We start from the raw sequence: 26,622 nt of genomic DNA on the forward strand, positions 1-26,622 counted from the left end.
GAATAACGTACAGAATGTGACCTTTGTTGTTAAGACTCCCCATGTAAAACATCACTTTTCCTCTTATTCATTTGTGCCTCTGCTAACGATTTCCAGTATTTTTGTGCACATTTCAATATTAAATGCTGTATTCCAGAAATCTACGCTCAAAATACGCCTATGTCTCATAGTAAAGTTCTTGCTTGGCAAGCAGTTTTCTGTTTTACATCACAGTTGGCCCTAGGAGCTTTAACTCTTCTAATAACCCTGTTCTGCCTTTCAAAAGCAGATATTCATTTCGTAGCCTGCTTTTAATGTCCGTATGGTCCGTATTCACGCGTGTCGTCTGGCAACAATGACATAAAGCCGATATTATTTCGTAACATCCACTGGACGTCCGTATTCACAAGTGTCGTCTGGCAACAATGACCTTACCGTACTCCTGCTAAATCTACGCCCATCCGTGCACTGTGGGAGCGTTACTAAACTACAGCCCAGACGTGTGTTGAACTTGCGCCTGGGAGGGGGTTTGGTCGTAAAGTCGTAAAGATACCTGTTACATATTGCATCGTGGAAACATGATTTTCTCCAGGATAATCTGAACCAGCAGGTATATATGGTCTTTTTTGTGCGTCTTCTAGTATTTCTGGGCCCGTGTCTGCTTGTTGGAACGCTCATAAACACCAAACTCCACAATGTGTAGTCCAGAGAAGTCGAAACACCGCTCTATACCTTACGCTTTTGATGATGTGACGGCGTTGTCCTTCATACGTGCCCCCAAATATTAGCCACGTTTAAAGTCATGCTTCCTGCTATTTCCCCAACTAATCAGCGAATTTGAGTCGCTACTGCCGTGACAGTCACACGGCTTTTGCGAAATATTTACTGAGTGACTGACGCCATTCGCACTTGACTAATGCGTTGTAAACGTAGGTACCGATGTTATGACACACTATCAGACTTCGTCAGTGAGTGTCAGGTTACCTGTCAGTTCCCGTGTTGCTGATGTGTGGGGCTAGGTGCATTTTCTAGGGATGTCGCAACTGCTTATCGATGCTGCGGGAATTCTTTAACGACATAACGACACAAAATCTAACGGCTTTATTTACAATTTGACAGCTGTAGCTATCACGATGTCTGCACCCGCTGAGCACACCGAAGTCACACCTGAAGCTGTCCATCCTTCGGAGGATAAGACTTCGGAAAGATCTCTCTCCCCATCAGAATCTACAAAGACGTCGTGGGTGAAGTTTGAAGAGGACTCGTCAGATGCACCCACACTGGAATTATCTCAGTCAATACAAGTGGACAGGCCACTGCACTCAAAAGCAGAATCTCCTCTCAGATCACGTAAGTTAGCAACAGAGTCGTCGGGCTTGGCTCCATTTAGTGTATGTCACGTACAGGGTGTCACACAGGTTTAGGTTCAGTCTCGTCTAATCCTTTCCTTTGAAGCCAGATAAAGTGACGATAACACATTTGCATGAAGTTCATGAATGCTTTTCGTATTTATGCTATGCTTTGAATTTGTTCTAACTTGGGACAACAGATAGGTGTTAAAGATAAACAAACATTTCCTAAGAAAATATTATATTTAACGGATAGAATAGTTAGGAAGCAAGCGAGCTGTGATATAGACCCATACTGAAGAACAGATGACAGACACAAGACAAACACGTTGTGTTTGTCCCCTTTTTTCCGTGTCCCTCGTCTCGTGGGTTCTTCGGCATGGATTATATTTAAATTCTTCACAGTATTACTTACAGAATGAGCCCCTACTGCTGCCTGTAGCCTTCATTTGTTTCATAAAATTTATATAAAATAAAATAAAAATATTTTGTGGAACACCATAGTTTTAATTATTTTGTATTTAAGGGCATTAAAGAGCACAAGAGGACAAAGTAGCCAGGGCTACCTATGCTGGTGGATAGAATACAGACGTTTAACATCCGACACTGTAAAGCCGGTTATAGTTATTCAATATGTCACTAAGTTGATTCTTAAAAATGACAATCTGCCAATGTGTCAGTACCAGTGCTCACACCTGAACCTCTTCAATTTCTGGTCTAGTGTACTACTAATTATGCCACAGTGGCATGGCCTTGCTGTCCACTACAGTACCTCAAGTACCAGACAGACAATTTATGCACACTGTACCCGTTCTCTCTTACATGATCCCCACTCACTGATACATTGACACATAAGGCAAAGGCAATATCGAAAGTAACTACACAAATACCAGATAGTTGTGTCTGGGAGCTCTAATAGGTAGGACACCAGCACTCCCCAGGTCTGGGTTACAGACCTAGTGCCAACACATTTTTTCGTATTAGCTATCTTAGTTACAACAGACTACTAATTCTAAGAAAATTGTTCTATGATAATGTTCCACGGATATTTGCTTCTGGGAATACGTGTTATACATATTATTTATGCATTTTAAATATAGATTGTTTGTCATTAGGCATCCACATTTGATTACCTTTATGGTCGAGGAGCCAAACTAAAATTATGTGAACTTCAAGAGTTTCATTGAACTCTGCACACAGAGTCCTGGTGATGAAACTCCCCACAGAGTTTGTCTGTATTTCAGCAACAGAGTGGGAACATGTGGCTTCGTAGAAAAGAGCAGAACATCGTCGATAATTATTAATTTGCAATCTTTCTTCCTTCCTTCCTTTCTTCATGCACCAGCCCCAAGTGCCGAGCCGCGTCCAGACCTAAGTGCGCAGCAGTCTCAGCCCTTACCTCCGCCGCGACCACCGGTAACGTTTACGTCATCAGCGCCCCCAAGCGGTGGACCTCTGCATCCTCTAGCCCCTGCACGGCTCAAGCCACGTCTTCCGTCGGGAACAGACAATAATAATCACGTGCCTTCTCGAAGTCCCGAATGGACGGAACCCACAGCAGTGCCTCTCAGTGAACGGCTCTCGGCTCGGGTCACATCAACGACTGGTTTCAGTAAGTGGACATTCTTATTTGGGACTACAAAAAAAGGAAAGTGCCAACAAATTACTAAATGTTGGCAATTTTAGCCCTTTGGTACATTCGCATTTTGGCTGCACTGGTAAAGAATTAATGATTCATAGAGCCTGAAGTTTTCGGGAAATATTTTTTTCTAAATTCGGGGGATAAAAATCGGGTAAATAAACGTGTGCACTAAATTCGTGCGAATTTGGGTGAAAAAACTTCCATTGCGCTAAAATCAGGGGGAGAAATCGGGCTCAGTTATTCAAACTAACTGTAGCGGTTTGGTGCAAACAGTGATGTAACTACATTTTTCTGCCAAACAAGTAAGTTGGTGCATTCCTACAGACATCCCAGAGAGGGCAATTTGCCTGGTAAAAATCGGGTTTCACCCTAAAGAGGCAACCTTCAATTCGGGGTGCAAATTCGGGGAAGAATCGGGTAAAACCCTAAAACTTCAGGCTCTAATGATTCAGTTATCGAGTCAGATGATGAACAACTAATATAGTCATAGTATCTTTCTTTCTTTCGTCTTTTCTTTTTTTTTTTAATTACAGATAATGGTGACATTATTGTCAACGTTCTACCTACAAATAAGGGTTGTGCCTGGGTGACCAAGGCAGAGTTCAAGCCGGAGCTAGTTCCAGAAGAACTCATGGCAACTGGTCTCACTGTGAGCATCTTTTCTTGTTTTCCATAGTAGCGTTTCGTAAAAATAGCATTTTATAGATGGGCGTTGAATGGCTTTGGCAATATGTAGGTGGATAAGGGCATCATCCCTTAATGCTGAATTCATGTGGTCAAAGGCAAGCTGACACATCTAGTCACTTAGCACTAGAGATGATCAGCTCAGAGCTAGCACTCAGCTTCACAATGCTGGCATGCAACAACACAACAGAGAACGTGCAAACATGATTACTACGTACATTGTTCTGGTATCTGTGCTGTGATCCCAAAGTACTAATTCTGGAGCATTTCCAGATGACAAAATGATCAAGAAAAGACACTTGCAATGCAAACAACAACAGCAACTTTATTTTGTGATTATGATTGGGGAGATTCATCGGCGGGGGTGACTCTCAACCCCATTGGTGGTGGTAATGTGGTGAAGTTGCCGCACAATGTGGGCCGAAGTCCTACGTTGTCCAAAACGGTCAGAAGTGCTCCGAGGGCAGAGCATTGGTGGGCCGTATTTGGCCACGGACCAAGCAATTTTGACAAAGAGGGGGCGAGAGTCCAGCTGATTAAGAGACCCTGAGAGTGTGGTTCTGGAAGGTTGGTAGTGTGGCACTGCTAACCTTCTGCAGTGGGGGCGTGCAGATAATTAGAAGTATTTACCAAGTGGGTTTCGCCCTTTGAATTGATAATGATCCGAAGCAGTACAACATATTGGCCCAATATTGGGCCTACGTTGCCAATATTGGGCCAATATGACATACTCGAGGTGTCATCCACTTTTGAGCCCCACACCTTCCGAATTGACTCCTGCAGTGCGCCCTGCGTGACGCTTCCCACATAAGTGAGGCCAGCAACAGCAAGCTGGTCTCATCACCACTACCACCACCACATAAACATGTGCTGTTGTCAGATGTTAACTATAAAATGCATTTGCTCATGGTCTAGCAACCACACTATGTTTCTCCAAATTCACCACACAAATTCAACATAAGGTGTCCTCTACAAGACATTTCTATATTTGTTCATTTGTGTCGTTTGTTTTGACCATTGTAACCTCCAAAGAATCTTGCACCCTTAATGCTACTATATTTGAATGTACTTTGTAGCTGACCGTTGAAGACTATGTCAGTGCCATGCAAGTCATGGTGCACGATGTGCGCTTCAACCTGTACAACGTGTGCTACAAGCGATTGCTGCTCGCCTGGGTCTTATTGGGCTTCTTCATTCTGCTCTGTCTACTCTTCTCTGGTGTGAGAGGCCTGGCCCTGTTTGGTGGCGGCGTTGTCTGGCTGGTCGTCAATGCCCTGGGAATATTCGTGTGCATGTGGCTTAAGTTCAAGGTATAGAACTTTCGTTATCTCAATGTGGCCACTTTGTCCACACATTTTATTCCTCTTTATGGTGCACTAGGTGCCGGTTGTATCGTCGAATGTGACGCTTATTATTTTGCCTGCTTTCTGTTAGCTTCTTCACATGCTGGAGCAGTGCATGGCTAGCATAAACAATCTCTTCTTCCGCCATAAGATCCTTGTTGGACTGGATGACCGTGGGAAAATATCCTGCCACAAAGTTCATGTATCCTTTTATTGTGCTATATATAAAAAAAACGATTAATTGTTGTTTGAGACATGCTTAGTGTTCTAAAGACACTTTGTGTGTCAAGCATTAATACGAGGCTTCATATGTAGCTTCTCATTATGTTCCCAGGTTGGTTGTATTTCTTGACAAACAGAAAGCTCATTTTTGTTTATTTCGATGTTGGGCCATGCATAGTGAGTACGCGCGTCTCTTTCTGGAACACTTTTAAAATTCTTTGACAGGTGCTTTGGACTTACACAGTGGTTCCCTCTGTTCTTTAGCGATACCTGTACGAAATGTTAGAAGGTCAGGACCGCCAGGACAGTGCTCTGGCTGGAGGAGACGCTAGTTCAGTATGTACAAAATTATTTCCAACATATATTATTTCTGCTACCTTCTAATTAGTTATGATTGTACCGTATTTACTCGCTTATTTTGGCCATCGCATAATTGGCGCACCCCTAGTTTAGCACTAAAAATGACAAGAAAACAAAAAATCGCGTAATTTGCGCACACCCGTGTTTTCGCGCGCGGATATCTGGCGCGTCTCAGCGACCGTCGCGATTGCTTATCTCAACGCCGTCAGTGCTACCGAAGTTAACGCAGTGCTTTTGTTTGATTTGCGTACAATTGAACCTCTGTATGCAATAAGGGGATAAGTCGAAAAATCCCAAACTGAGAAAAAAGGCCTGATCTGATTGTCCGTCTCATTGACACACATGCATTTCCCGTTTCTTACCCTCCTGTAGCAGGCCATTAGATTGCAATACGGTCCTAAATTTTCTTTGGTAGGTATATACTGTTATGTAGATGTCATTGCAGCAAAAATTGCAAAAAGGGGATAAATCGACTTATTCCCCTAATTGCATACAGAGGTTCAATTTCGGGTGGTGGTCCATTGATGTGATGGATGATACTGTCGCTCGAAGTACAAAATGCGGAAAGAAACGCTGGATAAACACGCTATGACAAACCTTACAGCACAAACATGACAAAGTTAGCGAACACAGTGTGCTTTTGGTTGTCAAGTGCGTCTAACGGCGTCTTCCAGCAGCGTCTCGACGTATTTCGCACCGGCATATGAGTGGTAGTGAGCCGGCATTTTGCCTCCCGACCGTCAGGATTGTGCGGTATCTGGGTACTTCTTTCGCGCTTGCGCAATGCAGTGATAACGTCATTATCGTCCCTGCCGAGAGCCCCTATGAACGGCATACTAAACTTTTGATATTTTGCGTCGTTTGAATATCGTAACGGACGTTTCCGCGCAGTTTGCGCACCCCCAACTCTCCTGACTATTTTTTGGGGGGAAAAAGTGCGCAAATTACGCGAGTAAATACGGTACTCCTTGGTTAGGCTTACGTAAGGACAGATCGGCTGTCAAACTTCGGACATTTGCATGGGAAGCTGTAAGATTGTTTACCCTCTATTTTACCCAGCAGAACGGGGGAGCAGCTGCATACCCCGTCCAGAGATCTCGAATGGACATAGACACATCAGACATCATCATCACGGGGAGCAGCTCAACGACTCGCATATCGCAGAAGGAGGTATCTTTGCCATTTACGCGCTATTATTTAAATGTCCAATGTCCGATTTACCCTTGTAGAGTGGAGTGTTCCTGTGACCCACCGACACCCGTTGTGGACATTGCGGGCGTTCACAACAGCACTGCACTAAAATTTAGATACCTGCGCAATTTTGCATAGGCAAAAATCACCTACTTTTGGGCACTTTTGTGAATAAGAATGGGGAATGTTGTGACAGAAACGCTGATCAGCAGATTGCTTTAATGAGTCATCCCCAGTCTCAAGGCTTTGCTGCAGAGTAGTGCAGTGCCTTCCTTTGAAATCGAGGATTTTGGGTAACTTCAGAATGACCTCCCTTCAGATAGGGACCTTCTGATAGGCCGCCCCTATGGCCTCACAATTTGCTATCAACTCGACTAAATGTACATGTGCTCAGAGACAACATAAGAGCTACAGACAGAGAGATTCACCTCTGCTGGCAGAAAAGTTAGCCCCATTGAGAGTAGTGCTTATAAGAAAATGACTGATGCTAGCAGATGAGGAAGCTGATTTATCTGTTTTGTTAGCATGAATATTCTTTTTCTTTAGAAAGAATGTGAATGTATTCATTTGGACGGTAGAAAGCCAAATGAACCATGGGGGTGGGGGTATGTTTATTAAGAAAAAAAAAAACAAGTACCAACTAGCCCAGTTCTTCATTCTAATGCATGCAAATGCGCTCTAAGTATGTTGTCTCCAACGAGTGTTTTCGCAACATGATTAGCGTAGAAGCAACAGTTTGAACCTTGGGGGAGCTACGGTGTGGCTTGGAGCTGTCATGCATCCACCAAAGTTGCTCACAGACGTGTTGAAGTTCGTTCGCGGAGTTGACTTGTTCCGAAGCACGGCGAAACCCTATCTTGTGTACCTTACGACAAGCAAAGAGCGGAAATAAGTCACGTTGTTTTGTGTCCCCAGAAATACGCCGAAAAACTCCTCCTACGCTACAGTCAGCGATGGGTGAAGGAATTTGTGCGGAAACGCCTGGAGCTCAACATGCCAGTGCATCCGGATGGTCTCGAAGATGGGCCCATTCCACCCATACCTCCTCGACATTGTCAGCTCGCGCGCTGCCCCTGTCAGTTCATAGAGGAGCACCTGCGCTTCAAGCCCCTCACAAAATGCAGCATCACGGAACTGTGCTTCTAGGTGGGGGGGGGGATCTTCCAAGTTCTCCACTCATGCCGTGACACTTTGGTGCCTTCTCTGGTACTCCACATCACTTTCTGTGGTGAAGTACACAACTCCATGCATTGCAGCGATCATAATATTGCACCGACAAGCGGAGATGTACGGGATACACCATCTGAAAGCATTGCCACAGGATTATTCAATTATGGCAATGAACGTATTGTAGGATAGCTGTAGTTGTGCAGTTTATTTGGCCTTTGAGGAGTTGTACCGCACAGAACCTTCTAGAGGGTTCCCACATGGCATTGTGCAATTATGTAATCAAAGAGTATAACCAGTTGTTGGGCTTGTTCATGGAAGACTTCCCTTGCAGAGATATTTTCAAGCATCTCAAGATAATAACATCCTACGAATGAGTGTCAGGCTCAAGCGTGCTAAGAATGAAAGGCGCACCCTTGGCAGCTCATTGTATTGTATTGTGCCAATACACCAGTGCGCGCCCCGTCCGCATTTAATTCTGTCTAGAGTTGGCGTAACAAACGATGTGTGGCAGCTGCACAAACCTGGAAGTGCCTTGACTGCACCAATTATGGGTGTACATGGGCTAAGAGCTGCAGTCTTTGTTTATGAGTAACGCAGAGAAAAGTTTTTTGAGCTGTGAATGTAATGTAGCTAAGGTGTAATGTGTAAGGTGTAATGTAGCTAAGGTGTAGCTAATGCAGCTAAGCACATTAGAATGTGCTGACAGGTCTTAGTTCATGAGTGCTCAATGCATCCATAATGTACCATCTGAAGTAATCTCTCTTCACAACTGTTATGCAATTCAGTTTACCCCCTAATCCTGGTTCCTTACGCTATGATTGGGATAAACGTTTACTTTGATGTACATGTATCTAAACAAACAGTGTCGCGACAGTCCCACTAAATGGGTACAGTACGAGACGCAATTTGTAGTAATCCACAAGAACCAGTTCCGAGTCGTTCCCCGCGACGAGAATAACAGCAAGCATTCCAAACATGCTAACGTGCATTGTGCTAATAATATATTGTGTGTACATAGATAATTTGCTTGACTATTTTTAGCCACAATTTTACCTTTTTGCACCACCCTGTTTGTGACCTTCAAGCAACTGGTAGCTACATTCTTAATGAGTCTCTTTAGGTGTTAAAAATTTGGCATTAGAGGCTTGTGTCTCTCTTACTGGAGAGTCCTTAATATTTCTCATGCTAGTTGTGTTGCTGGAAGAAAATATTTTTTTAACTTACTTCTGTTTACAGATGAAGTCTGTCACACATGAAGTGAGACACACTACCCATAATATGAATTCATACCGAATGCATAATAGCAACAGCCCTTGGGGAAAAAAATATATTAAAAAACAGTTAATCACTTTCTATTTAACATTCAAAACTATAACGAAAATGTGCTTTTCACTTCATATTCTAAAGTAAAGGTAAAGTAAGGGTAAAAGCAGCTCAAACGAGGACATAGTGACGACTGAAACGGGCACACCATACGCTCTAATCTTCAACCAAGATTACTTTTTTTCTAAAACGGTATCTTTAAATATCCCACTAACACGCAACATCACATTCGGTTGAAGTTGATTGAATGTGATGTGTGTGTTTCTGTTTTCTGTGTGCCCTCGTTTGAGTTGTTTTTACCCAGCGCTGGGGGTTTATCGATTTTAAAGTGTGTACCAACCTGCCCAGATTTTGACACTGCTTTATATGCTAGTTATGATCTCCAAGCAATAAGTTTCGGTTCATGCACCGTCCCAGTGAACGTAGCATGCTGAACAAGGAAGGAGAAAAGGATGCAATCGTGAATGCTTTTCCGTCAAGGTTACTCGGTGCCACATCAACGTGCAATACCAGAATTAGGTGTCGCTCTTTTGCGGAAGTAAGTAAGTGAACAAAAACGTCTAGAAATTGTGAACACCATTGACAGTGAAACATATGCACAGTCTTTGTTTCCACTGTCGTTGCTGGTGCATGGTTCCGGTATGTGTTCTTTGATACTTTGACGAACAAATGTAATTACTACTATAATATGTGTTGCCATAACTTTCTTCTTACGTTGTCCTTTTAATTCTTCACACATTTAAACTTTGCTTCAATCGAGGAAAACTATCAAATTAAAAAAAAAAAAATAGATTGTGTTTTGTCCGGTGTGATGGAAGCACTAAGTCCAGACTTGAGCACATAAAAACAATACAATCTGATTTCAAGGGTACCTTTGGTTGTGTGTGTTATAGTGCTACTGTTAGTGTAGACGTTACACAGTTTGGGTACCTAATTATCCCCCATAAGTATCAAAGGCTAAACTTTCCAACACTTTTGACAAAACATGAAGCACAACGTTTCTGTTAGACAGTCACGATGTTATCTCTCTTTTCCTTGGATGTGATGGGGACGTATGTTTGCACTCTTCACGTGCTTGTTAATGAATTACAAAAAAGCAACAACAACAACAATAAGCTATTATTTGTTACAAAGTTAAATGCTGGAGTGTAACACAAGCATAAGCCCTTGCCTCATGGGTAGTTTGCGGTTTGAAAGATGTGCTCATATTCCTCATTCGCATTACCTTTAGCGGCTTCTTTTAATATTGGCAGCCATCTTGCTTTAACAAGAAACAAAAGGTTTCAGGCAGTCTTTCATTTAGTTTTATTTCTGTGTCTCCTCATTAGATATTTTTAATCTGTATGCTCTTCATTTGTGTCATAGCTCAGTGGTGCTCTGGTACTTACAAAGCATGCTCAGTCAGGTTTACGTGCTTAGCCATCACAGGGCTGAATATATTTTATTATATAGTAGATTGCAGAGCTCTATGTGTACTTAGTTTGGTGTTGAATTAATGAATGCTCAAGAGCAGTATGATCTAGGTGGTGGGTGAGTTTACTTACTTTATTTGAGGTTCTTCTCATTTACATTTTGGTTAGTGGTTCCGCTGTCCTTTCTTTTTCCCCGGTGAGGCTGTCACTCACCTGCTGGGAACCGGTACAAAGTTGAAGAAGCTGAAGGTTGTGCGTATAGTGCAATCGGCTGCATATAAAAGCCGTTAAGTTTTGGATGATGTTGTCTTTTTGCTGGAACGCTGAAGTATTGGAATCTGCTGCAGTGTGTTTCTGTGATTCTTGATAACGGTTCTTGTAATTGAATGTGCATGACGATACTTCATAGAAATTGAAGATAATTATATTGTTCTCAATGAGTTTTAGTTGAAACTCAGTGTGAATAAACATCTATTTCAATGGTTTTGATATAATGGGGCTTCATCCTGCATCTCATTTGGGGTTCTGTTTCCATTGCCATGGTCAAGCTCTGATCTGAAGCTTCACCACCCAACTTGCACATGTACTGCAGTGCAAAATTTAGATATATGTAGTTATTGCAGTGCATTGTACGTATGGGATGGTGTCAAATGAGCTCAATCAAATTTCTTAATGCTGTTTTCACTTTTGAGTATGTCTTGTCGAGTAGTGTGTCACTGGCTAAAATTTTCTCAGTAAATTCTTCTAATTTCTTTCTAAAGTTCTAGTATAGTATAAATACCACAGAAAAAAAGTCAGAAGTGTAACTTTGTCAAAACATTTATCTCAGTGTTCCTGTGATGTGCCAGCTGCAGTCAATGCACTAATTGGTTGATCTTCCTAAATTAATTTGAGTATTGGAAATTGTCAATTTCCACTGCGTGGTGTACCATGCTACAAGCAAGTTAACCAATCAACTTAAGTTGGTGAATATGCTTGCACAGATGAAATCACAAACAGTGATGGAAATTTGTTATATGGTGTGACTGACTGTTAAGGGTTTTCGTGCAGAAACAGTAAACTTTCTGTTCTTGTATAAGACACAAAAATTGCACATATCTATTATTTCCAATAACAGTCAGATGTATTCATGTTTGGTTTTGTGTCTACTGGTTGTGATGTGTGTCCTGTAGGAGTAATAACCGATGCTTACAATGATTACCCTCTCCATTTGTACATACTTGTATTGTCCCAGAATTTCTATCTGTAATGAGGTGGCTGGTACATTTCACTGTGATCTAGTATTTATGTAGATTGCCACATTTAGAGCAATATTTTACTACTGCTAATATAATACTAACATGTTTTTAATAATGTACCTGTACATTTGTTAAATAGAACAACCATTTTCGGTAATCCATCTCATGCTGGCTGCAATTTTTTTTTTTACCACATATTTTTCAGGGGAGCAGGGATGGAACATTTTGTGTTGTGTTACATAACATTTACTGCCCTACAATAACAGTTTCTAACCATATAATCATTTAGCGTCCTGAAGACAAATGGGAAGGATGGCTACATACACCTAACGAAAGGCAGCTGTGCAAGAAGATGTAGAACATATTGGCTGACTTGAAACGTGTTGAAGCAAGCGTTTGTCCTTGTCTCTTTCGTGTTGCCACGATTGCCAGCTGTTGTTCCTGTACGCTCAAACATTGGTTTGTTCAGTGCAACATCGACATGCCTTTTTTTTTTTGTTCTGTGGGAGTGAGACGATGCTCGGCATCTAGCATTTGCTATTACAGTATATATTTCTACAGATCCCTAGTAAACTACTCAAGTTATTCTAAATGAAACTTTCACTTTTGAATACCAATAATAAATAAAATTTTTGTGAAGTTTCAGACTCGCCCGATCAGCGCAAGACCTGTATGCCTGTCATTTGGAGCATAGGCGCTGGCTACAGGGGTTGGGGGGGTCAGGCCCCCCCGGGAAGTCTACCCAGTTGACACTCATGATGAAAGTTTCGAGGGATATCCTAAGAAACGCGTCTTTCATGTTAGTCATCATGAAAGTTCTTTAAAACTTTGCCTCACAATCTCGCAACACGGAATTCCCAACACCCTGTCAGACCTCTATGTTTGAAGAGGGGGGACGTTGTGCCCCGGCCCCCTCCGGCAGATTGAAAACTCTCCGCCTATGATGTGGAGCACAGTAATTCATGTTCATGTCGGTCATAAAGAGCTTTATTTTTTCTCAATACAACATTTACTGGAACTGTTATGGGTACGAAGTAGTCACACAACTGCTCCACTAACAACAGCTTTTTCTTGACAATCTGTACACATATTGAAAGAGAATAACAACAGAGGCGGCCCTAGAAACACTTCGTCAATCACGTGTAGCGGATATCCCCTCGTGGCTACAGTTCTTTTTCATAATTCTAGTTTACCAACAAACCCAATTTTCTGCCTTGATCACAGCCACAGGAGCGAGCAGTCTTCCAACGTTGGGCGGAGACAGGGAAGGTACGCGCGCTGTTGCTAGGTGACGGATACCAGAGCTCACGTTGACGTCACCCTACTCCAGGAGGTCCTGAAGTGTCTGTCAGAAGATCGCGCAGGCTATGAATTTTTGTGGGTGCTTTCAAAATTTGTTCTCGACGTAACCACGGTGTGGGGGGTGTACGTAACTAGGGGTGACAGATGCCCTGGGTGTGGACAGATAAATAACCAATATTTTCGAGGAACGAAGTGCTCAAGTGCAAAAAAGAAAAAAATCAACCTACAAATTATCCACGAGTTTACATAAATAAGCACATACAGAAGCTGTACTGTCCTACTGGAGGTGGAGGGTGTTGCATTAATTGTACCATATGGTTTTTATTCCAAACACTCAGTCGTCCTGGCAACACTGTGGATACTTTTTGAGGAGGCAGCCAGGAACGGGGCATAATCCGAATCCAAAGCTCCCAGCGTATGTTCCCGTTAGTTTCGTTTCAAGACATAAAGCCCACCGCAGCGATATTTGGTGAGTTTGCTGTTATAATCGCGATGGCAAAGACGGCTACGCAATATTATATATGTGGAACAGAGTGACACACACGTAGAAACTTGCCACGCGCGAGCATGATGCGGATAATTTGCAAGCCGGTGCTCGTGGGCGCATCTCCATGCATGACTGATTGCACGTAGAAAATGCTCGCGAGAGGTTATGATGCATATATTGTGAAGTGAACAGGGCAGTTGCATACAAACTAGTAAAACTTAACGTTTCCCGACTTCTTCATGTTCTCACAGAACTTGAAAACGGATGTGAATGTGACTCAATAGGGTATATGCCTGTTCGAACTACATATAGCAGCCTTCGAAAACGTGTTCTTTCATTTTCCCAGTAGTGCACAATGCCTGGACATCTGCGGACAGAAGTCATCACCCTGGAGGGTATGACATGCCCGGTCTGCGTTAAAATAATAGAAGCCAGGGTATCACAGTTAGTAGGCGTTGTATCTATCAATGTAAGTATACCATTCGCACCTTCCTTTTTCCTCAGCAAGAGGTCTATCTCATGTATGTGTCTAGCAGAGTTTGGCAGAACTGAATTTCTGGTCGCGGTGGCGGCATTAACATTATTGCTGCGCAAATATATTAGTGTTTTTCGAATATGCAGACGAATGATTATGTATTAATTCAACTCCGATTCCCTACTAGCACCCTCTTTCGTGGTAAGAGAATCCCTCATCCTGAATATTGTCCAGGAAATTTCCTCGCACGATTGGCCCCCAACACGTTGCAATACAAGACGTACGTACATGTGACTGGAACCATGGCCTGTTATGTAAGGAGGGTATCATGTTCCCAACAGGAAAAGCAACCTACCCGTCCATTGTTCCGCTGCTCCGCTTTTATGCATTGGGCACAACATTGAGTTGTATAGTAGTGTGTCATGCATCATTTGCTGCGTCTTGCTTCTTGAGTATTTTATTACCCGAAACCCGTCATTTCTTCCTGCAGGTGTGTCTCCAGGAAAATACGGCAGTGGTGCAATACGACACCAGCGAGATCGCACTGCGTGAGATCCTCCGTGCGGTCATTGACTGTGGCTTCACGGCCAGGCTCAAAAGCGCTAGACCCAGCTTTGAGGACATCACTCTCCTTATCGGTGGCATGATGTGCAATGAATGTGTCCGCAAAGTCAAAGATAACGTCACTGAGATACACGGAGTGCTCCGCGTTGACGTTTCCCTCGAGGAGGGTAGGGCCAACGTTACTTTCGAGACGACTCAGACTGACCCCGTGACGATACAGAATGTCATCAACGACCTCGGCTTTGTGGTAACGCTACCCAATGCCATACAGCCTTCATATGCGACCCTCTCGGTGGAAGGAATTGCCTGTAACCTCTGCGTGGAGTCGATCAATCGCATTCTGACCCGCAAGCCTGGAGTCGTGTCGGTGTCGGTGTCTCTCGAAGAGAAGAAAGCTTACGTAGAATTTTATCGCTACGAAATCACGGCCGGCGACCTGTGTCGTTACGTGAACAGCACGGGGTATGTTGCTACCCTCCTCGAAGAACAGGGCCCTCCCGATCTAAGCTCCGTGCTTTTTGGAATTCGCGGAATGACGTGCGATTCCTGCGTGAAAACCATAGAAAATGCGCTATCGCGGGAGAACGGCATCGAAGGGGTCAAAGTGTCCTTGAAGGATGGCACAGCTGCAGTCGTCTTTGTTGCGTCGCTTCTAACGACAAAACAGATAGAGGCATTTATAGAAGACATGGGGTTCGAATGCTGGGTTAAAGAAAAGATTGACTTAGACATGACTGAGGCTACGCCCTTATTGTTGCCTTCTCCTTCGAGCACCCGGGTGTCGGAAAAACCTGCAGACGGTAAGGGGTTTTGTAAAATGTCCTGCAGCTCTACATTCGTGCACACTTTAATTGCAGTTTGTAAACTCTCGCCAGCATCGTTAAGCGCCTCACGTATATCGCTGAGAAACGCTGACATTGGAGAAGAACCCTTGGCAAAGTGTTACCTTCACGTTCGAGGCATGACCTGCGCTTCGTGTGTGTCGGCTGTGGAAAAGAACCTCCTCAAAGTGAACGGTTAGTTTATCGGATATCCTTCAAAAATTCATAGTTTGGTAGTATAGGTACTTCTGGTGGCCCAAACAAGATATAGTTGTGATGTTCTATTGCGTGTCCATGGAGGTTTCTGTATCTTTGCTTGTAGGTGTAGCTCAGGCCTTGATAGCCTTGCTAGCCGAGAAAGCGGAAGTGAAGTACAATCCTCGGCTGGTAACGCCACAGCAGCTCGCGGATGCGACCACGGACTTGGGTTACACTGCGACAGTTATTGAAGATATTGAATCTCAGCAAGGGGAAGCAGAGCTTAATGCAAGTTACGATTATACTGCTCCGTACTGCAGCTTGCACCGCTGCAATTTCCATACCTTGATGCTCGGGCTCTCACGCATTGCTTTTCGTATTACCTGCAGATACGTGGCATGACTTGTGCATCTTGTGTGAGTTCTATTGAGTCAGCAGTACTGAGGCACCAAGGAGTCATAAAAGCGACAATCGCTCTTGCGACGCAGAGAGGACACTTTATGTTTGACCCTGAAATCACTGGTCCAAGAGACATCATTCGAATTATAGAGGTAATGCAGGTCATCAGCTTTTTTACATGCTCGTGTTCCTGTGACTCGCGTTACATGAAATGTGAGAGATATATTGGTTGGTGATGATTTAGATTTAGATTAATGCTTTAGTCTGCTGAAGGCTGTTCCACAAATATGCTTTTCTCCTTTCTGTGTTGCCCTAGGTGGACAGCTTTGATTGCATGATATATTAATGTGAAAGTTAGCTGAAGCTGACTATGTGCCTTTAGTTCTTTCATTGCACTTATAGGACATGGGATTTGAGGCTTTCCCAGCCTCTGTCAACAAGACAGATGTTGACCATCTGACACATGCAGCAGAGATTCAAAAGTAAGTCCTTAACTGCAGTGATGCAACAGACTGCATGCTGTAGCACTATGCACACAGAAGTAGGCTTTCTTGAAGACAAGCCCTCAGAAGAGCACAAACCCTACACCTACGCAAATAGCGCAAGCTATCTACTTCAAAACGTTTTGTGTCAGACACTGTTGATTTGTGTTTCCTGGAGTGAGTCTCCATTAGTCCGTATTACTGGTCCAGTTCACTTATAAAGCCCTGCATACCTCCTGGCTACATACAAAAGTGAAAGAAAAAAACAACAAAAAAAACAAGGATCCACCTGCATAAAAATTTGCATGCATATACAGTATTGCAATATGCATAATTTTTATGGAGAGACAATTGAACAGTATATTTCTGGTGTGTTCTGTATTCTATGACGAAACGCGCAATTGAGATTCACTTGGAATAGAGTCCCCCAATGCCTCCAACATAGGAGTTTGGAACAAATACACTAGACACCTAATTTACTTAAAACCACTTAAATACATGAGGACGGATGAACGACGGCACAAGTGCACTACTTGTGCCATGATCCGTTGGCTCTCGTGTGTATTAGCACTTTTAAAAGTAAAGTAAAATTACCTACCAACAAGCCCAAGCAGACGTCTTAGGTACTAGACACGTCTGAAGTCAGCATGGCTAATATTTTGTCATGCAGAGTTTTGTTATCAGGATTTTGTTTCCTGGTTCTGATCGCCTAAATGCGTCATCGTGTGCCACCAGACCAGTTTGCAGGTCTCGAAGTGTTTTTTCTTGCCAGCACACATGCTGAGAAACATGGGGTAATGTGGTACATTGTGCAGCTGTAGCAGGGCTGTCTTTAGTCCTTTCTTCCTGTTTCTTTTCCAGATGGAAATGTGCATTCCTAATTTCACTGGTCTTTGGTGTTCCTACGATGGTAACCATGATCTATTTTATGTCCATTGACATGGAGGAGGCATGTTGCATCATTCCAGGACTATCACTGGAAAATTTACTTCTGTTTGCGTTTGCTACACCAGTTCAGGTGACTTGCCTCTATTTTACGATTTACCAATACTGAACCTTGTACTAAAACTTTGGGTAAGCTCCCATAATCACATACAATAGAATAGAATATTTATTTTAAGTGCTCATCACCAGCCAACAGTCCTTGGTACAGTGTGTGCAGTGTGTCACATACAACATATCATGTCCATGCAAATGTCATATCATCAGTACAACTTTCTGCCCAATTTTGCGAGAGAAAACCACAAAATGTTAATTTGTACCACAGGTGTACCGCACACACTCTGTTAGTAATATATCCTGCACTACTATATCCGTACACTGTTTTGCCCCCCTTCCAGTTTATCGGAGGACGCCACTTCTACCTGCCTGCCATCAAGTCCCTGTCCCATGGAATGGCTAATATGGATGTCCTTGTTTCACTTGCTACCAGTGTGTCATATTTGTACAGTGTCTGCATCTTAATTTATTTCATAATAAGTCAAGCAGACCATAGCCCTATGACTTTCTTCGACACTGTACCTATGCTGGTGGTATTCCTTTGCCTAGGTCGCTGGATGGAGCATCTTGCAAAAGTAAGTGTTGCTTTGCTTTCAAACACTATTTATTAGACACGGTTCTGCTATGATCTGGTACATGGAATTTGCATGTTCTCTTTTTGTTCACAGAGGTATACGTCCAATGCACTGAGTAAATTGATGGGGCTGCAAGCCACAGAGGCAACATTGCTTACCTTAAATGAGAAAGGAGAGGTGGATTCTGAGACGTGCATCGATATCAACCTTATCCAGCGAGGTGATATTCTCAAGGTATGTACTGTATTAAAACGCACAATACTACAGTGTGTGTTCAACCTCGGAAAAATATTTCACGTGCTGAGGGAGATTTTTATAATATCTTATTATTACATTTAACTACACAAATAACCTTTAGTACAATACTACTACCCGTTATCAAAGATCGTTACGTTCATTTGCCCATGTGAAGAGATTGTTAAAATTTCGTAACTTGCTGTTCGCTATGGGCTTAGATCTAAGTGACTATAATACTCAAGCATGTTGAGTTTTTGCATAGACTCGAAAAGACGATCACAACACACGGCCGCCTTCTAACAACTGTGTTTATTACACATTATTACATTGTGTAGCTCTGCCAAAAACCTACACGCTTGATGTAAACCAACTGGCCCGATTTACAGTTCTGCTTGAATACATGATTGTAATAGTGCCTATATATGTTATCTAACAGGTAATCCCTGGAGAAAAAATACCTGTTGATGGACGCGTGGTCTTTGGAATGTCGAGCGTGAATGAGGCACATATAACGGGGGAATCTCTGCCGGTATTGAAGGAGTTGGACTCCATGGTTCTGGCTGGCTCAATCAACGAAAATGGTGTACTGCATGTCAGAGCAACCCATGTGGGAAAGGATACCACGTTGGCTCAAATCGTCCGATTAGTTGAAGATGCTCAAACGTCAAAGGTACTGTAAGGGTACAGTCATAAACCACTTATCCTTCTCATGTGGATAGTCAATAGTAGTTAGTAATCGGTTTCTGGGTTAACAGCAGAGCAGAACTAATAAAAAAAAATGAAACCTAATAAAAATACTGTGGAATGGTTTGTTACGCTTAAAGTATTCCTTTAAAACTCCCAGCCAATTATTTATAATTGAATGTTGTTGACAGCATTTGATCTCCCATGACATCACTATGAGCAGCATCTGGTTTTTGCTCCGAGATGCACAGAAGCCCACAGATTCTAGTACAAAGGAGGCTAGTTGACTCCTTTCCTGATAAACAGATTAGAATAACACTAACACTGGATTGTGCAAATTCCCACCTCTGCGACGTGCTACCCAGACACATGTACCAAGCTGTAGACACTTAGTTTTGCTGCCAGTCGTTAAAAGCAGTTTCCTGTTATGTGCATGGACTAGTGGGACATGAATGTATATCAGTTTTCAATCCCCATAAACTGCAATGCATATTCATCTATACATGTGTGCCTTTGAATTCCTCTTTCTGTAGGCTCCTATACAGCAGCTAGCCGATACAATTGCGGGCTACTTCGTACCTGTGGTAGTTTGCCTGTCAGTATTGACCTTGGTGGCATGGCTTATTGTGGGCTTCCGGAGAGCTGACCTGATCTACACTTACTATGGAATGGTATTTCAAGTTGTTCACTGTCCCCTTTAAAAACAGAACAAAAAAAAAGAATAATGTTTGTTCATGCAAGCCATTGTGTTTCACTGTTCATTCCAGACTAGCAGAATGTCACAGACAGAGGTGATAGTGCAATTTGCGTTCCAGTGTGCTCTAACAGTGCTTTCCATTGCGTGCCCATGTGCCCTGGGTCTCGCAACACCAACAGCCGTCATGGTGGGCACTGGGGTTGGCGCAACAAATGGGATTCTTATCAAAGGAGCTGAGCCCTTGGAGATGATGTGCAAGGTAAAATGCACTGCAGCATAGATAAAGGACAAGAAATTAGACATCAGCGAATCATATTTTTCTTTCTAGAGTTACCTAGTTACCCCCTTTCTTTCTCCTTTATAAAGGTGAAGTGCTTTGCCTTTGACAAAACCGGGACAATAACTCAAGGCACACCATCTTTGGTTTATGTGGGTCTTATGGAGCAAATCACATCGGCATCTATTGCAAAGTTCATGGCCATTGTCGGCACAGCGGAGGCCAGCAGCGAGCACCCCATCGCAAATGCTATTTGCAGTTTTGCGAGGCAGGTTTGTGCTTACCATTATGGCAATAAAACTAGTTCCAACACTCCGTGCAAGAACAGTAACATTGTAAGATGTATCTTATTTCCATAAATAATTTTTTTTTTTTTACACCAAGCTGCTGTAGTCCCCTAGATCAGTGGTTCCCCAACTGTTAACAACTGTTCCCCAACTGTTCCCCAAAGTTAAGAAAAAATGCCACGCATGCCCACTATTCTGCGTTACCAGGGAGCCCGTGGCAGCAGACCCGGAGGTTTCTCATAAATGCGCTTGCATGCGGGGTATGTGATGCTTTCGATGAATCACACAGCCTCACTTTCACTTGAGCACGAGGGCCAAAATCTATGTCGTGAGGTCCCCTCACTCCCACTAAAGGCCACAGCGTCTGTGTCTGTCGCGGCATGCATGGATGCCCTGCCTTCACGGTGCACCGCGCAGTGGCATCTTCTCGAATTAGAGCGGTCGCCAAAAACCTAAGCCTAAAACCGCGTGCGTTGTCGGTGAGCGAAGCATGCAGTTGTGCAAGACTTTTTTGCCCCGAGAACTCGCTCTGGATGTAGCTGCAATAAAATGTCCGTGTATCGTCGTTTTTGCTAACGTTAATGTGCTGAGATCAGAAGACGTCCGGCATCACGGTGATGGAAACGGGGGAGGGGGGGTCGCGAAGGGGGATGGACGTCTATATTTTTGTGGGCAGCGGGGGTGGCAAGGTTTGGGAACCTCTGCCCTAGACGATGCTCTATTACACTTTGCCGTGGCCCCTGTGAAGTTTGCCATAACTTGGCACTCCCATTCACTTTACATTCTAATCACTTTTACTGTGGTACATTATACAGATCTTCATGGCTCTTTGTTGCTGTTTCGTTTAAGATGTTTAACGCCAGTGTTTTGGGCACATGCGAGGAATTTGTGGCTGTATCTGGCTTTGGACTCTCGTGCACTGTCACTGGTGTTGGTAACCTTGTGAAAGACTACACTGACAAAATGTCGGGGCACCAATTACCACCAGTACAAATACAGAGTCTCTCGTTGAAGGCTGGAGTTACCAATAAGGACGAAAAAGGTTTGTAGGGACCGTAGTCATACTTTGCTGCATCTATCAGACTCGCATTCATTTGTGTCTTCTGTGTGACATTTCTATTGAATGCAGATGCAGACATATTCAGGGTTGCCATCGGCAACCGAGAGTGGATGAAGCAGAATTCTGTCGGCATTCCTACTGCAATAAATGCCATTATGGCCGAGAAGGAGAGACTAGGTCATACAGCAGTATTCTGCTCTGTTGATGGTAAGTGCAGAACGTAGATATGACGGCGTTGATTGGGTAGAATTGCAGTGCTGGTGTTGTCAGTAATGCATGTACCTTGATATCTTTGTGTAAATATGTCATACTGTGCAGCAACAGTGAAGGGAAGTGCCTCAGGACGAGCGCTGCAGATATATCAAACAGAGAAGATGACTTCTGGGCAACAGGCACCAAGACCAGTCTCTCTTCGAAATATCGATGGCTGTTGTCCTGAGGCACCTCCCTTCACATTTCCTTTCCAGTTTGCTGGATTTTCTATCCTTCTACAAACAGCAACAGGTTTTGTTTCATTGGGATTTATCCACTTGGGGTTTATGCAAAGTAGGTAGCAAAATTGCTGCATTCTGGGTTTACCCGAACACCTGTACACAAACAGAACACATCTGTACAGTGTGCAAGTTTGTTGCATTGACTTTTGAATGTACATGCATAAAGTTGCAGCTTCGATCTTGATCGTCAATTAAGACTGCCCATTCTAGGTTCCCTTTTAGGAGCACTTGCAGTATCGGATACGTTGAAACCTGAAGCAATAGCCACGGTGCAATCATTACAGCAAATGGGTTTCAAGCTTGTCTTACTGACAGGTGACAACAGGCAGACTGCTCAGGCAATTGGCAAACAGGTAATAAGACAGCGGAAATATTCACTCTAAATGTATTCCACATATCTTATCTTTCATGATGAGTGCATGCTGTTAGCAATTTCCAGATAGGCTCGTACGAAAAATTATTCACATGATCAAACTTTCAGTGTATGTGGGCAAGTGATTTCAAAGTGCCTAAAACAGACTTTGCGCTGTGCTATGACAACTGTTATGGGTGTGATAATGCGGCAGACTGCTGGACATTGTGGGTGACTGGACAGATGTGCAGCGCATGTCTTGCAGGGTCAGTGAGAATGTGACTTGAAGGCCACTGATCACACCACAGTATCACTTCCTGCAAGAACCCTGTACATGAGATGCTGTGCATTTTCTCTTGGCATTCATGACAGCATTCACCATTTTTGTCTGATATTGGTGTCGTTTTCACATGATATTGATATAATGTAGTAAAACCCGCGGATAACGATATCGCGTATAACGATATCCCTCGTAAAACGATGGTTCATGATTTTACCGTCTATGGGGAAACGACCCGCGTATAGCGATGGAGACCGGGGTTCCGAGTACTCGTATAACGATGTTGGACGCTGTCCCGTGCGCGTAACCACGCGGCGATTTTCGCCGCGATAAGATACAGTAGAGTCTCGATACTACGAATCTCACGGGGTAGCGGAAAAAATTTGTATCATCCGAAATTCACATCAAAAGAATTAAACCAAAATAAAAATTGAGGCAAGACTGTTCATTTTCCAATACTGTCAGTGAAAGAGGTAGGTGGTAACGCTTTTATGTCTCCATATTTGGCCAATGCTGCTCAAATTCGCGAGGTGATTCAAAAGGCCTAGCACGTGCGTTCCACCCGCGAGTTGCGCGACAGTGTTCTAAAGCGAGCTTCTCCTAAAGCACGCAGGCGTTAGGTGAAGCCGACTTGCGGAATGGTGACGTGTAGTGTTGCCAGAAGTTGTCCTGCTATGTTGTCTGGTTCCCTCCACGAGTTCTGATCGCTGTTTTCCCAAGCCACTGCGATGTCACAAAGCTTCGCGTTTTTTTTTTTTTTTTTAGCATCTGTTTCTTTTTTTCTTTTTCTTTCTTTTTTGCTACACGCGGGGACGCGCTATTTAGGTCAGCCCTCGTAAACTATGTACCCCGTATAACGATGGAATTCGCGATTACCGTTAATATCGTTATACGCGGGTTTCACTGTATTTCTGAAGCACTTTCTGAGATACAGAGCATTATTATAAATATCCCACTTTGATTTAGGGAGTGATGCCCAACAAAACAGTTTTACCACTGGATCTTTAACGCACTGGACCAAGGGTGCCTCCACTGTCTCTGTTGCTGCAATAAGATGATAATTAGGGCCTGATTTTTTAGGGTTAAACCCGATTATGCCGGATATTTACCTCCTGTTCAAATACGCAAAAACAGGGTGTAACTCAATATTTCCCCGAAAAATGCTGAACCAGGGGGGTCAGAAGTCATCGCAACAACACAGAACTTTAGAAACTGTGTTGTAAATGCATAAATAATGCTCATACAAACTGTCGAAACATATACCCTGCTGCCTCTTAGATTTTTTTTTTGGTTGCATGTTATTGATTGATGAATGTTTGATTGAGTGCCGCGAAGCAGCTGTGGCTATGAGCGGCGTACAGACGTGGACAGATGGAGAGAGGACAGCAGGAAGGAGTGAGGGGACAGGGGGAGTTAGTATGCATCCTGGGCCGACTTCAGGGGGAAACTGTGCCGACATTCGTCCGGAAAGTCTTCGGAAAACCCAGTGAAAACCTCGGACAGCAGAGCCGGCGGTAGGATTCGAACCCACCACCTCCCAGTCTACAGCACGACCTTGGCTACCACCAACGAGCGGGACGCCTTAGCCCACTCGGCCATGCCGCCGGTGCCTCTTAGATGCATGGACTAAATATGGATACACTGTGCCTAATAGTTTGTTGCGTGTATTATGCCGAGTACACCGAGGATTCATATCCGATTCTATCCGATTCAGCCAGAATTGGGTTGAATCAGGTTCAGTTCAACCCGATTACACCTGAATTTTTGAAGCAAAATATAACCCGAAAAAGTAAGGCCCTAATGATAATTAGAGCCTGAAGTTTTGGGAAATATTTTTTTAGAAATGCGGGGGGTAAAAATCGGGTAAATAAACGTGTGCACTAAATTCATGCAAATTCGGGTGGAAAAACTTCCAGTACGCTAAATTTGGGGAGAAATCGGGCTCAGTTATTCAAACTAACTGTAGCGGTTTGGTACAAACGGTGATGTAACTGCATTTTTCTGCCAAACAAGTAAGTTAGTGCATTCCTACAGACATCCCGGTGAGGGCAATTTGCCGGGTAAAAATCGGGTTTCACCCTAAGGAGGCAACCTTTAATTCGGGGTGCAAATTCGGGGAAGAATCGGGTAAACCCCTAAAACTTGAGGCTCTAATGATAATGCATGATTCTTGCGACGTAGGTTGGAATTGGAGAGATCTTTGCAGAAGTCTTACCGTCGCACAAGGCAGATAAAATACAGGAGCTGCAAAAAGGAGGCCAGAGGGTGGCAATGGTTGGAGACGGAATCAACGATTCCCCTGCACTAGTCCGTGCAGATGTGGGCATTGCCTTCTCAAATGGGACAGATGTGGCAGTTGAGTCTGCGGACCTAGTGCTGATCTGGGTAATGAAGCACCGAGTGGGACCCGTGCGGTGAATACTAAAGAGCAGAATTGAAAATTGCTTCCAGAACAATCTGTACGATGTTGTGGCTGCCGTGGACCTGTCGCGAAAGACTGTCAGGAGGATAAGGATAAATTTCTTTCTTGCGAGCGTCTATAACTTGATAGGAATACCACTGGCTGCAGGTAAGACTGCTCACCTGACAATCGGATGTACGGGAGTTGAGTCCCGTTTCTATGGTCTGCATGTGTTATACTTATCTGCACCAAGGTGTGTTCATGCCTCTGGGAGTCGCCCTCATGCCCTGGATGGGGGCCGCTGCAATGGCACTTTCCTCTGTTTCTGTGGTGACCTCTTCCCTGCTGCTCTACCTGTATGTATGGCATGCTTCTTGGTTGAATTTTGTTTCGAAATTCTGGACTGGAATATTACTTCCTGTTTTGACTCCAGTTTGAGATGAGTGCTATCAGTTAGCCACAAGACTGCGTAATCAGAAGCCCTCTGTTTGAAACGAAATACCTAAATGGACAGAAATCTCTTCGCCTAGTGATGTTTCATAGATGTCTTCAGTTCTCTGGCATCAAGCTAAGCTGCAGTCTTCTGAACTGCCGTGCACAGCCCTATGGTGACAGTACGATTATGCTTTGAACAGCAAGAGAAGTTAAAATGGGACAGCTACCTCAGAAGGTCACTCTAAGGTATTTCACTTGAGAGACAGTGTAGTGATTTCAGCAGCCACCTTGTAGTTTACTTCAAAACGATGCAGGTATTGCTGCAAGCTTCTCGCGAACTACAATGTTGTGCGCGCAACCTACACAATGCAAGATCACTGCAATGAGGACACGTTTTGTCCTTCATGAAGGCTGTAGAAAACCTATAGTTATCATCTTCACCATATTACGCATCACTGCACCTACAGAAGGGTGCAGATGGCATCAAGCTAAAAGAAATTAACTATTCTGTGTTTGGGAGTGAGACCCTAACATTTTGTTTGTAGGTCACAGGACTACCTTTTTCGGCTCTGACCCTGTGCAAGGCAAAAAAAGAAAAACAATGTCTTACATGTACTTAATGCACCTAAATGTACCCATGCAGGTACAAAAAGCCATCCCCGAGAGTTGGAGACCAGCTGCCACGGCATGAAGGTCCCCAGCAGTCACTGGAAGGAGTAGCTGTGCTCCCACGTGAAAACGTCTGCAAAACAGATATGCCTGTTGTGGCAAACATTTCCGGATCCCCATTGCGAGACTCGATTTTATTGGATGCATGCGTTCAGGAAGAATTGGAAGGGATCTCTAAAGTTGGCGCGAATGTCATAGTGTGACCGTAAGGCTCACATTCTAGTCAGGCACGCATGTTTTTCATCTGGTCATTACGCATTAATCTCTTCGCAAAGAATGGACAAAAAAAGCATGCAGGGTCTGTGAGACAAGCTGTTGCTACTTCTCACGAACATAGTCATATCGCGTACGTGATGTACAGGGTTAGGAATATGTTTCCAATGCAAAGCTACTATATAATAGTGTGGGATTGTGTGGGTGTAATATAATGGTGTTGGGTATTTTGTACTTTGTATAGTAGGCCACAGAGCCTCCAGATTATTTTGATATTTATAGTAAAGTCTTATTGCACAATATTGCAGCACTGTGGCACCC

At 43.6% G+C, this 26,622-nt stretch overlaps 2 protein-coding genes across 6 annotated transcripts; both read left to right on the plus strand.

Annotated features, from left to right (window-relative positions):
- The first annotated feature begins 474 nt into the window (after positions 1 to 474).
- On the plus strand, positions 475 to 12,070 carry LOC135368672 (transmembrane protein 268-like). Of its 2 annotated transcripts, none has more exons than XM_064602105.1 (10): positions 475 to 589; positions 1,099 to 1,329; positions 2,674 to 2,940; positions 3,504 to 3,619; positions 4,731 to 4,964; positions 5,089 to 5,199; positions 5,361 to 5,396; positions 5,484 to 5,555; positions 6,639 to 6,749; positions 7,686 to 12,070. In XM_064602105.1, the coding sequence occupies exons 2-10, from the start codon at positions 1,113 to 1,115 to the stop codon at positions 7,914 to 7,916; spliced, it is 1,395 nt and encodes a 464-aa protein (XP_064458175.1). In that variant the 5' UTR covers positions 475 to 589; positions 1,099 to 1,112; the 3' UTR covers positions 7,917 to 12,070. The 2 variants fall into 2 exon arrangements, with proteins under 2 accessions (XP_064458175.1, XP_064458176.1); XM_064602106.1 differs by having other exon boundaries at positions 6,642 to 6,749.
- Positions 12,071 to 13,577: 1,507 nt separating this feature from the next.
- On the plus strand, positions 13,578 to 26,601 carry LOC135368675 (copper-transporting ATPase 2-like). Of its 4 annotated transcripts, XM_064602111.1 has the most exons (22): positions 13,578 to 13,684; positions 14,049 to 14,171; positions 14,668 to 15,541; positions 15,599 to 15,757; positions 15,885 to 16,048; positions 16,150 to 16,311; positions 16,562 to 16,641; positions 17,503 to 17,659; positions 17,982 to 18,215; positions 18,309 to 18,449; positions 18,889 to 19,122; positions 19,670 to 19,807; positions 19,904 to 20,092; positions 20,200 to 20,382; positions 21,247 to 21,439; positions 21,527 to 21,664; positions 21,800 to 22,003; positions 22,162 to 22,304; positions 24,765 to 24,968; positions 25,035 to 25,152; positions 25,238 to 25,340; positions 26,063 to 26,601. In XM_064602111.1, exons 2-22 carry the CDS (start codon positions 14,058 to 14,060, stop codon positions 26,289 to 26,291), a joined length of 4,161 nt encoding a protein of 1,386 aa, XP_064458181.1. In that variant the 5' UTR covers positions 13,578 to 13,684; positions 14,049 to 14,057; the 3' UTR covers positions 26,292 to 26,601. The 4 variants fall into 4 exon arrangements, with proteins under 4 accessions (XP_064458181.1, XP_064458179.1, XP_064458182.1 ...); XM_064602109.1 differs by having other exon boundaries at positions 14,668 to 15,757; XM_064602110.1 differs by lacking the exon at positions 13,578 to 13,684 and adding an exon at positions 13,760 to 13,987 and having other exon boundaries at positions 14,668 to 15,757.
- The last annotated feature ends 21 nt before the right edge of the window (positions 26,602 to 26,622 follow it).

The sequence above is a fragment of the Ornithodoros turicata genome, chromosome 9, assembly GCF_037126465.1.
Source record: "Ornithodoros turicata isolate Travis chromosome 9, ASM3712646v1, whole genome shotgun sequence".
Lineage (NCBI taxonomy): Eukaryota > Metazoa > Arthropoda > Arachnida > Ixodida > Argasidae > Ornithodoros > Ornithodoros turicata.

Excerpts from the sequence above, each read along its gene's own strand:
- LOC135368672 (XM_064602105.1), top strand. The coding sequence starts at position 1,113 with ATGTCTGCACCCGCTGAGCACACCGAAGTCACACCTGAAGCTGTCCAT. Across the intron at positions 2,941-3,503 it reads CACATCAACGACTGGTTTCA|ATAATGGTGACATTATTGTC; the intron begins GTAAGTGGACAT and ends TTTTAATTACAG. Across the intron at positions 5,200-5,360 it reads TATCCTGCCACAAAGTTCAT|CTCATTTTTGTTTATTTCGA; the intron begins GTATCCTTTTAT and ends ACAAACAGAAAG.
- LOC135368675 (XM_064602109.1), top strand. The coding sequence starts at position 14,058 with ATGCCTGGACATCTGCGGACAGAAGTCATCACCCTGGAGGGTATGACA. Across the intron at positions 16,049-16,149 it reads AAGGGGAAGCAGAGCTTAAT|ATACGTGGCATGACTTGTGC; the intron begins GCAAGTTACGAT and ends TATTACCTGCAG. Across the intron at positions 21,440-21,526 it reads TACCAATAAGGACGAAAAAG|ATGCAGACATATTCAGGGTT; the intron begins GTTTGTAGGGAC and ends TATTGAATGCAG.